The 10,739-nt window shown below is 54.2% G+C and overlaps 1 protein-coding gene across 2 annotated transcripts; it reads right to left on the reverse strand.

Annotated features, from left to right (window-relative positions):
- Positions 1-34: 34 nt before the first annotated feature.
- Positions 35-10,531, reverse strand: NXF1 (nuclear RNA export factor 1). 2 transcript variants are annotated; one of them, XM_042904612.1, is made up of 21 exons: positions 10,345-10,531; positions 8,321-8,504; positions 7,947-8,100; positions 7,250-7,333; positions 7,037-7,141; positions 6,860-6,895; positions 6,667-6,736; positions 6,431-6,519; positions 6,196-6,303; positions 5,955-6,064; positions 3,985-4,021; positions 3,607-3,675; positions 3,472-3,527; positions 3,229-3,336; positions 3,064-3,122; positions 2,844-2,959; positions 2,677-2,719; positions 2,017-2,089; positions 1,308-1,490; positions 530-590; positions 35-411 (listed from the first exon to the last, which is right to left on the reverse strand). In XM_042904612.1, the coding sequence occupies exons 1-21, from the start codon at positions 10,370-10,372 to the stop codon at positions 373-375; spliced, it is 1,812 nt and encodes a 603-aa protein (XP_042760546.1). In that variant the 5' UTR covers positions 10,373-10,531; the 3' UTR covers positions 35-372. The 2 variants fall into 2 exon arrangements, with proteins under 2 accessions (XP_042760546.1, XP_042760545.1); XM_042904611.1 differs by having other exon boundaries at positions 6,860-6,940; positions 10,345-10,530.
- Positions 10,532-10,739: the final 208 nt, after the last annotated feature.

The raw sequence follows: 10,739 nt of genomic DNA on the forward strand, positions 1-10,739 counted from the left end.
GGGGCGGGGCAAAAACAATCTAGCACGCGTGACACAAAATACAGTATCACTCTTTATCTTAAAAAGTAAGGAGGGTTCTGGGGTTAAGTACACAAAGCACCTAGGTCCTTCGGTAGTTTAGTGTCAGTTCTACAAAGTAAGCTTTGGCTTCCTGGCACCAGTGAGGCTCAATCTTCCAGAAGTCTTCCAGAAGTCTCCCAGAAGGCAGGTGAGGAGAGGGATCCGGCAGCCCATCCTCTTCGGTCACGGTCACAGTCACAGGGTGGCCTCGGTCGGTCGGGGCCAGAGAGGAGAAAACGACAGCCATGACAAGGAGACGTCAATATCCAAGGGCTATTTTACAGGGGGCTTCTTCTGGGGCATGACTACGGATCACTTCATGAACGCCACTTCTGGGATCTCGCCCTTGGCCTTGGCAAAAAAGAAAAGGTCAGCAGGGCCAGCCCCTTTCCCCCACCCCCAGCTTGCCTGACCCTCTTGAAGGCCCAGAGATCTCTGGCCTTTTTGCTACTGAATTCCCAAAACTTACCTTCAGATGAGTAAAGGCCTGGGCAGATCTGGTGTAGTCCCAGTTGTTGTCCTGGAGGCACCTGCAGTGGGGGAAGAACAGGCACCTTCATTAGAACCAAAACGCACTCACCCTGATGGCTAGATGCCACTTCAAAATCCATTATATAGTAACACTTGCCAGTGTGTGCCAACAATTATATACATTCTTGCACTATGTATACAAATGAAAAACTTGTAACAATCCAAATGTCTATCAATGGCCTACTGGATACAAAGGATTACTAAGTAGCTGTCAAAAGGAGGAAGGTGATTTTTACAGTGATGGAGATGTGCCTGGGTGGCTCAGTCGGTTCAACTTCTGACTTCAGCTCAGGTCATGATTGCAGGGTGAGTTTGAGCCTCATGTTGGGCTCTGTGCTGACAGCTGGGAGCCTGGAGCCTGCTTCAGACTCTGTCTCCCCCTCTCCCTGCCCCTCCCCCGCTCATGCTCTATCCCTTTCTCTCTCTCTCAAAAATACACAAGCATTTAAAATACACACACACACACACACACACACACACACATATAGTGATAGCGAAAGATGTTCACAAGATAAACAAAAAGGTAAGTTGTAAAACAGTATATATAAAGAGACTTCATTTGGGCTTTAAATTTTGTGATGCTGATTTATGCAGAGGCCACATTTTTTTATGGACCGTATTTATAAGTTCTGGTTTTTACAATTTTAGGAGCACTCATTATTCACTACCACCCCTACCTCCATTTCCCCCTACTGCTACACATGCCCAGCACTCACTTCTGGGACCACTCAAGGTTCATGCCAGACTGGGTAGAGAATGCCTGCAGCATCTCCTGCTGCTCTGGGGAGAGGGTGGGCACTGGGCTGGAGGAAGGTGTGGGTGCAGGCATGGCGAAGGCTCTCTGGATCTCATCAGGGCTGGCATTGCGCACAAACAGCTCGTCATTTACGATGCACAGCCTGTGGGACAAAAAGCACTTTAGACAGCTGGACAAACAGACCACCTCATCTTCCCAACTTTATTCCTGTTCTCATACTTGACACTCTTACACTCGACAGGTTCTTTCAGCATTCACAAAGTACCCCTCCCCCACTCTTGGTCATTACATTTTATCATTTACGACCCTTCCCATACAACCCGTGTATGCGGTTCTCTACCAAACACACTAGAATTACACATTCTCCCCCAACTCTGGACAGTTCTCATCCCCACTTATCTTCACGACAGGCCACGGAAGTAAATATGCTAGTTTCCAGACGAGGAAACCTGCCCTTAGCTAGAAGTGGTGGGGCCAGGATGAAAAACCCAGCCTAGCTCCAGAGCCAAGCTCACCACCATTGTGAGAGCCTCCTCCTGATTCCCCCCAGCCTTTCTGAAATTCTGAAAACATCCTGAGGACCGGCTCCCCCATCCCCGCCCCTACCAATTCCCACATGCTGGCCATGGATTGGGACTGGGACCCCATGTGGTAAGCCAAACACTTACCCTGAATTGCTGGCAGGAACAGCGACAAATGTCCTAGTGAAGGCTCGCAAAGAATCCCGAGATTTTCCATCCACTGTAATGTTAACAACAGCAACGACCCCTTAGGATCAGCCACGCTTTGTGTTTACCGAAAGCTTCTCCCATCACGGTCTTACTTGATACGACTAACCTGAAGTAGACCAGACGGATGACTGCGTGTGTACAGGGGGGCAGAGGTGAAGAGGAATGTCGGGCCAGCGAGGGCAATAACCACCCGTTAGCCCACCCACAGAACATCTGTGTGCAAGGTCCTACGGCAAGCCCTTCATTTACTCCCCACAGCACCGCTAGGGGATGGCTATTACCCCTTTTTACAAATAAAGAATCTGGAGCTCAGAGTTCATGTACATTGGCCACGGGCACACGGGACCAAGGTTGGAATGGAGCCTTGGACCTGCCTGACACCAAAGCCTGTGTCCTCCTAATCCTCAGGTTTGTCCCATATCCCAGACAGGAAAGACAGGTGGAGAGGGTAGGCCTCACGAAGACGGCTTGGGGCAGAAGAGGAGGAGGTCAGGGAAGGAGAGGGAAGGTAGCTGAGAAGCCGAGAGTGCGGAGAAAAAAAATCTAGCTGCAGGAGGGGCCCACTCTGCAAACTCCAGACTCCACCAAGATTCTCACCTTCCTTGAAGACCCCGTTGACGGAAAAACACAGCAATGTGCTCTGAAAGAGAAGCAGCGTCAGTCACCAGGTGGGCTCCCCGCCGGAGCCTAAGTCCCCCATGCCTCGTGACCGCCCCTTCCTTCCCTAAGTTCAGGCTCCGGCCAGGGAAGAAACAGGTGCTTACTGTCTGGGCGCTTATGTCTACCACAAAGGAGTTGACGTCGTGCTGAGTTTTGGGCAACTCATTGAGGAAGGCAACAACGTTGAGACGCGTGTGCTTCAGCAGGCGGAACCGCAGGGCTGTGGGGAGAACCCAAGGTCAGGGGCTGCCACACACTCCTGAGCCCTGTGACCGATTCCTTCCCACCTCCGTCCCAGGCTTTTTGCTCCCATCACACACTTACTGGGGTCTTTGAGCTTCTTCACATTCCTGCTGTCCTTGAAGTACTCGGCCAGGTTGCTTCTAGGGGGATAAGTGGAAAAGGAGGCGGTGGTCAGCGTGGGATGGATGCTGGCAGGTGCTAGCCTGCATCTGCCGAGAAATGCCGGTCCCGGGCAGTGACACTCACCGGGAAGGGTTCTGGGGGGTAAAAGGAATGCTGAGGGAGCAGCAGGCCCCGTCATGGTAGGCGTCCAGGAGCCGCTGCCGGTCTCCAGAGTCATACACCGCATAGTACCTGCGGGAAACACAAAAGGGCAAGTCTGAATTCCCCGCTCTGGATCCACAGAACGACCCAACAGCTGCCCCGAGTGAGCGGCACTGGGGCTGGCCCACCTCTCCCCAGCCTCAGGGGTCCTCCAGCAATACTCACTGCTGCAAGAAATGCAGGACCAGGTTCTTCAGGGTCTCTGTTCCAAAATAGCTTCCCTGGAAGCAAACAGGTATCAGAATCCCGTAACCAATACTCTCCTCCCCACACGAGTTCTAACTCTGCCCCACTTCTTACCTTGCAGGGCGGTAACGTCGTAGGGGCTTCAACGTCAAAGGCAATCGGAGGGGGTAACTCATGGCCATCCTGCAGAAAGGAAGTGGAAGTTGACAGCATAAACAGAGATGAAAAAGGCTGGATGAGTAATTAGATGGGAGAACTAAGAATGAGGGGGTCAGAGGACAAAGAGACATGGAAAAGATCCCAGGAGCTGTGATAGGTACAACTTTTGTCTACAGGCATTTCTCTGGGAAGAAAGATTATATAACCTTTGCCAGATTCTCCAAGGGCTCCATGTCTCCAAATTCATGGTCATACAAACATACGTGAGGTGGGACCTTTTGGGTGGGAGAGGCTATGCTCGTGAGAAAAGAATTAAAAAAGCTGAGGACTTACCAGGCGTAATAATTTGGGAAATCGTTCGCGAATGGCGCTGTCAAGAACAGGACAGAAGTGAGTGATGCTTCAGAGCCACCGTGCCTCCTGAGCTGCTCTAGGAGCACATACACCAACGCCCAAGGGACAGCCCCTCCCGTCCTCACTCCCGCCAGCCTCTGAGCTCCTGGGAGAGAGGCCCCACTCCCCACCTCACCCGGGGCACCCAAAGACAACTGCCTTGAAGGCTGACCCTTTTCTCTCTGCCTGATCCGAGCGCCACGAGAACAGCGCTCCCAGCCCGGGCTTTAAGCCAGGACGTCCTTCCCCACCCTGCCCCCCTTACCTTCCACCTACTCACCTGTGCAGCCCCGGGAGGAGGGAATGGGGTGGGAGCCCAGGGGCTCCGCTGCCTCAACAGGTATCCATCAGTTCTGCCCAGTCTGGCCGTGGCCAAGACCAGAAACACCACAGGGATGGCACAGGATGTTGGGGCAGGGAGATGAGCAAGGCAGGGTTTAGGAAGAGGTGAGGCGAAGGAAGAGGAGAGGAAAGGAGAAGAAAGGAGAAGAAAAGAAAGGAGAAGAAAGGAGAAGAAAGGAAAAGAAAGGAGAAAAAAGGAGAAAAAAAGAAAAGAGAAGAAAAGAGAAAAAAAGAGAAGAAAAGAAAAGAAAAGAAAAGAAAAGGGAAAAAAAAGAAGAGAGAAGGTAGGATGGGGCAGGGGAGAGATGGGGGAGACAGAGGGGGAGCAGAGAGAGAGAAAAGAAAGAGGAAGCAAAGAAAAGGCGAAAGAACTATCAGGCAAGGAGGCATTTAGAAGAACGAGGAAGGAAAAAGGGAAGAAGACACCCAACACAGCCTTTTCCTTCAGCTGCCCCTTTCCCTGTGGTCCAAGGTAGAAACGGAAAACAAATTCTTGCTGCAGCGAGAGGGCAGTTGCTGTCGTCCAGGTCTCTGCCGGCTACCTGGGTCCCGATCTGAGCTGGGCGTGGGAAACGAAGCAGCCATGGGGGCGGGAGACCTCCCTCAGAAGGTTGAGGGTTCAGGCCCCTGCAAAGTTGGGGGGGTGAGGGTCTGTGCCCCACCTCTGTTGGCCCCCAAGTTCTCTCCTGATGGCCCCTCTGCGACTGTGCCTGTCTTAGGTTGTTCCTTCCCTGAGGAATCTTACCCGTCTCTGGCTAACCAGCCATCCTCCGGGGCCAAGCAGGGTGACGTGAGGTGTGTGAGTGAGGGCGGGGCGGCGCCCCCCGAGAGGGTCAGTTCTCTGTCTCCTTGGTAGCCATTGCCCCCGTGGCCTCCACGCCCAGCACCTGCCTTGGGACGCCCTCGCCTGCTGGCGGGGCCCCGGCTCTGATCACACGGCTTGGGGAACCCAGGTTTCTTCTCCAGGGAGGGCCCAGCTCACAGCTCCGGGCAGGAGAGACACACTGCATGGCACCAGCTCCAAGGAGTCCTCCACCTCAGCACGAGTGGGAAAGCCCAGGCAACAGCCTTGGGCACGTGGACCATGAGAGGAGAGTCCCTCTTGGCACGGCAAGAGGGGCCGTCGTGAGACAAAGAAGGGAAGGCCCATCAACAGGAAGTCCCGGGGAGGGAGGGCTTTCTCAGCCCAGGAATACCGGGCTCTTAGCACAAGGCAGCTCCACGTACGGGGCATACGCAAGACACCCCCTGGTCGTGGTAGAAAAAGGGAGGTGCCCTTCCTGGAACAGTAGGGTAGGGAGATTCTAGAAAAGGCAGTGTTCAGGAAGGAAGAGGCAAGACCACAGGACAGCGAACAGGCAGTCAGGTGAGAAGGAAGGAGAGGAGACCTTGGGGCCAAGCTGGGACACACGGACAGACGAAGGGAGGAGCACGTGATCCTCCCAAAGGACAGGCGGCTCCAGCTCAGGGCTGCACAGCTCCTGCAGACGGGCGCTGGTCAGGGTGCATTAGCTCAGCCTCCCAGGGGGTGAAGGTCCCCGGGAGGGGAGACAGAGGCCACAACTGACCTGATGTAGGTGGACTGGTCTCGGAAGGTGTCACACAGCGGGTTTCCGTCGAGCCACAGCTCTTCCAGCTTCAGCCCTTTTACCTTGTCCAACTCCCTCTCGGACTTCAACTGCAGAGACGGGGACAGAGAGCGGGCAAGAGACCCCGGTAAGGAGAGGCAGCGAGAGTCCCAGCTCGGAAACTCCCTCCCGGGGGCCCCCCTCTGCTCACCCCGCCCACAACCGGGCTCTCCTGCCTCACCTCGTTTCCGGAGAGGTTGAGGATCTTCAGGTTGGGTGCTTTCTGCACCAGGCTGGACATGTCATCCAGCCTGTACAGCCTGTTGTTGCTCAAGTTCAAGGACAACAGCTGCGGGCAGAGGAAAGTTTAGAGGAAGCGCCACCAACACAGGGTTCAGAGACGCATCTGCCTCCCAACCCCATCCTACCCACCCCACCCCGCCTCCTCCCCTCTCAAAACGGGACAAAGGCCTCACCTCGGGGATGTTCTCCTCGATGATCCGCAGGGTGGCCGCCATGCAGCTCCTGCGATTCAGGACAACGTCAATGTTCTGGGCCACCAAGTCTTCAGCACACAGAAAGGAAGGAAGGGCGAGTCTGAGAGGGCTTTCCCAGGTCAGAGTTACTACCAAACCATTCTCAAACCGTCCCCGTCTGACAGATCCCCCCGCTCGGTCCCCACCTCTCTGAGCGGGACAGCTATCAGCCATACCTGGGTCTGAACGGAGGCCCTTCAGGTCAAGCGCTTGTTGGGAGCCATCATATCGTTTGCTCATGATCAGCTACAGGGGAGGGAAAATGGGCCGGTGGTCACTGGGGCTCTGTGGGGGGGGGGGGGGGGGGTGGCGGGAGTGCATGTGGGGAGTGGGGGCACTGGAGGGAAACAGGACGCGAGCCTGCCTCACCTTTAGCTGCTCCACTTGTTCCGGCTTCAGCTCGTTCTGTACAGAATGGGGTGGGACAGAAGAATTGATGATGATAGAGATCTGCACGGGAGACACAGAGGGCAGGGTGAATTCCGGGGAGGCCTAAGCAGCGGGCCCAAGACCCACCCCCAGCCACGCCAGGCCCCTGACACACACCCTTCGGTTCTCCTGATCCAAAATCTTATAGTTGACGGCCTTCAACGCAGAGGCGGTACTGGCATCCTCAACAAAAAACTGGGCCCGTGTGTTTTCATAGTGAAACTGCACAAAGAGGAAACAAGAGCATGAGGCTCGGGAGCCCAGGGCCCCTGGTCCAGCTGGCCCCTCGCCTTCCTTGGTGCCCAGCCAGCCACGCAGGCCTTATCTCACCTCGATGGGGGTGAAAGGGACACTGCACTTGCTCTGAATCACACTCAGGAGCCATGACTTGTCATATTTTCTGCCATAAGGAATCTAGACGAGAGGGAGAGAAGGGAACAATGTGGAACGAAGGCTGACCGGCAGCCCCGGTCTACTCCTTTCACACCTTCCGCCGACCCTCACAAGGTTTTCTAAAGAAAGGGCCAGTTAAAAGTTTTTTGTTTTCTTTCTTTCTTTCTTTTTTTTTTTTTTTTTTAACTCAAGCCAGACATGGATTCCTTGCCCTCCTTTCTGTCCATTTAAACTTAGCATTTCTTGGGGTGCCTGGGTGGCCCAGTCAGTTAAGTGTCTAACTCTTGATTTCGGTTAAGGTCATGATTTCACTTAAGGGAACTTAAGGGACCCGAAGCCCCACACTTGGCTTGAGCCAAATGGAGGCATTCAGAGGAATTACTCCATCTCCCAACCAGTTTTCATGTTTCCCTTTAGATGGTGTCCCCATCCCTGCCCCCCCCCCCCCCCCCCAGCATCCTGCTTGTCCTACTCCTTTTCTTAACCTGCTCTTGGGTGTTCTAGAAGAAAGGAGAGACACCTGATTGTGGAGAAAACAGAGGAAGAGATTGATTTTGTCACGTGAAAAGTAGAAACCTTCATTCTGAGCCCAGCTCCCTGTCTCCCTTGCACATCCACTTCCCCAGACACTCACTGTAATCTTAAACCAGTTCTTCGAGGTCCCGTCCTGGCTGGTGCCAGCCCCTCCTCTCTCTGGAAGAGCTCTGTCTCTCCGCACGGTAACATGAATGCGGTCTCGATCATGCCAACTGTCACCTCGACGGTTGGGTCGGGCAGCATAGGGGTTGCTATGGGGAAGCAGAGAACAAAATGCCCACAAACACTAGGCATGTCTTCTCCAAGGCCTGCCCACACCGTTGTCAGGATTACAGCTAAGACTGCTCAACCAGTAAGCTGGCCCTGGCATCCCTCACTTTTCCAGGTGGAAAGAGAAGTGACGTGGCCAGTAAGAGAGCTTTATCAAACAAATGGGCTGCTAAATTCAAACCAGATCAACTGGTTACTTACTATCGTACTCGGGGAACCTCCTGGGCATCACTCATCGCTACATCTCTGTCATCTTCCTCCAGGCGGGAAGACCGAATGCCAGAACCTCCTCTTCCAGACCTACGGTTCCCCTCACCATATTTCCACCGGAAGGGACCCCGGCCCTTCTTTCTTCTTTGAGGGAAACTAACACGGTCATCGTGCTCTGGGGTTAAAAGCAGAACATCAGTTAGAAAGTACATTGCTAGTCCAGCTACCTTGCTGGGGCAGTCACAGTATCCAGCACCCTGCTATCGGATGAGATACACAGTAACTACAGGGGCCACTTCCCTGCCAACTTCTGTCTGTTGAGAGAGAACCCTCTCTGTGGCATGGCGGCATGAGGGAAATGTTACTGGAAGACAGTGTAGGGCTTTAGGAAAAGGAATCAGAAACTGGAACTAACAGAGAAGAGAAGCACAATGTGGAAGTGTGAGTGGACCCAAAGCAGAACTAGACACAACTCGGACCCCCGGGGAAATTCACCTGAAACTTGCTTTCTTAGCCTCCCAAATCTATTTAACCCCTCTCAAACTCTGGGTGGTGACCTCTCTCACATCTTCTAAAATCAACCAATTACAGTGATTACATTAGCTTTCAGTAAACAATACTTTTGCATACAGAGGACAAACGGCATACAGTTACAAAGGTGGTCAATTTAAAGGCTTTTTAAAAACTCTTGTTCTCAAACTGCCACTCTGAAGTTTTGGGAGTGAACTCTTCATTTCCTTGGCCAGAAATGCCTTTTTAAAAAAATCTTTTTTTTTTTTTTTTTTTTTTTTTTTTTTAGTGTTTATTTATTTTTGAGAGAGAGACCAAGGCAGAGGCAGAGCAGTACTCATAGGGGAGGGGCAGAGAGAGACAGAGACACAGAATCCGAAGCAGGCTCCAGGCTCTGAGCTGTCAGCACAGAGCCCAACGCAGGGCTCAAACTCACAAACTGTGAGACCATGACCTGAGCCAAAGTCGGAGGCTTACATGACTGAGCCACCCCAGGTGCCCCCAGAATGCCTTTTAACTCAGGAGACAACTCCTAAGACTCAGGTTCCAATGACAGCTCGGGGAGCTTAACCAAGGGTCCTTGACTGCTCTCAGGTAACATGACCTTCTGAATCCTGGTGTGTAGGAATGGCTTATTTAAAAAAAAAAAAAAAAAAAAAAAAAAGGTCTGTTATTCCTAAAAAGATCTGCCTCTTGCTTAGTAAGGACTCTGCAAACAATGAACCCTAAGAAATGACCCTGGGGTGGGGGGTGGGGGGGGGGGTGTGGAACGAATAGAAGGCACAGCTAACATTCACTGAGAACTTTCTCCAGTGTCAGGCACTATGCTCCAGGCACCTGATATGAATGATCTCATTTTAGCACATACACGGACACACTAAGAAAATAAATACTGTTACTACCTCCTTACGGGGACAGAAAGTGAGACCCGGGAATGGACTTCACTCAAGCTTAGTGAAGACAACTCAGGATTCAAACCTCGGTCTTCTTGCGCTCCTACCCACTATTCTGGACTAAAATCCAGTGTAGTGTTCGGACTAGCACAGGGAGCTGGTGTGGAGGTCTAAAACATTAGGCCAAAGCCAAGGCCGCAGGGGAGGCGGGGCAAGACAGACTGGACGAGGTGGAAAGCAGCACACCGGCAGCCGATGAACTGGGCGGGCACTGACTCACATTAAAGGAAGAGTCTGGCCGCCAAACTGAACTGACAAGCATCAACCACCTACAAAGTTCAAAGGAATCTCGCCACCCCGCCGCCAAGCCACCCGCTCCAAGCCGAAGCTCCACGCAACGCCAGGATTCCCGAGCCAACGCCTCGGGCGCTCAGCCTCGATGGAGGCCGGGCCCCCGGGTGGCCTCGCCCCCGGCCCGCGCCGCGCCCCCGCCCCCCCCCGCCGCGGACACCCGGCCCCTCGCGGCCTCCCGCCCCGGGGCTGCGGCCTAGGCCGGCACCGCCCACCGGGCCCCAGATCGCCTCGCTTCCCGCCCAGAGAGCCAGCACTGACCGTTGTAGGACTTCCCCTCGTCCGCCATGGCACAGCGAGAAACAGGGCAGGTTCAGGCGCGGGCCACGACCCCGCCAAACGTCCGAACACCCAAGCACCCCAGCCTAATCGCTCCTACGCCCGGCGCCACCGCATTTATCCTGCGAACTACGTCGCGCGCCGCCGACGTCCCCCGGTGGTGGGCGGTGCCGCCGAAGGAGCGCGGCCCGCTGCGCGTGCGCACTCGGCTGGCAGCTGGGTCGGGGCGGAGCTCGCCTCTGCCTACCGCACCAGAGACCCGGGCGCCGACAGCTCGCGCAAGGTTGGGGCGGGCCCAGTCGGCCCGCGGTCTGCTTTCTTCTTTCTTCGGGCATCAGCTAGGCCGGCACCTCTGGGGCTAGCGCCGGAGCAGACAG

Source organism: Panthera leo, chromosome D1 (assembly GCF_018350215.1).
Source record: "Panthera leo isolate Ple1 chromosome D1, P.leo_Ple1_pat1.1, whole genome shotgun sequence".
Lineage (NCBI taxonomy): Eukaryota > Metazoa > Chordata > Mammalia > Carnivora > Felidae > Panthera > Panthera leo.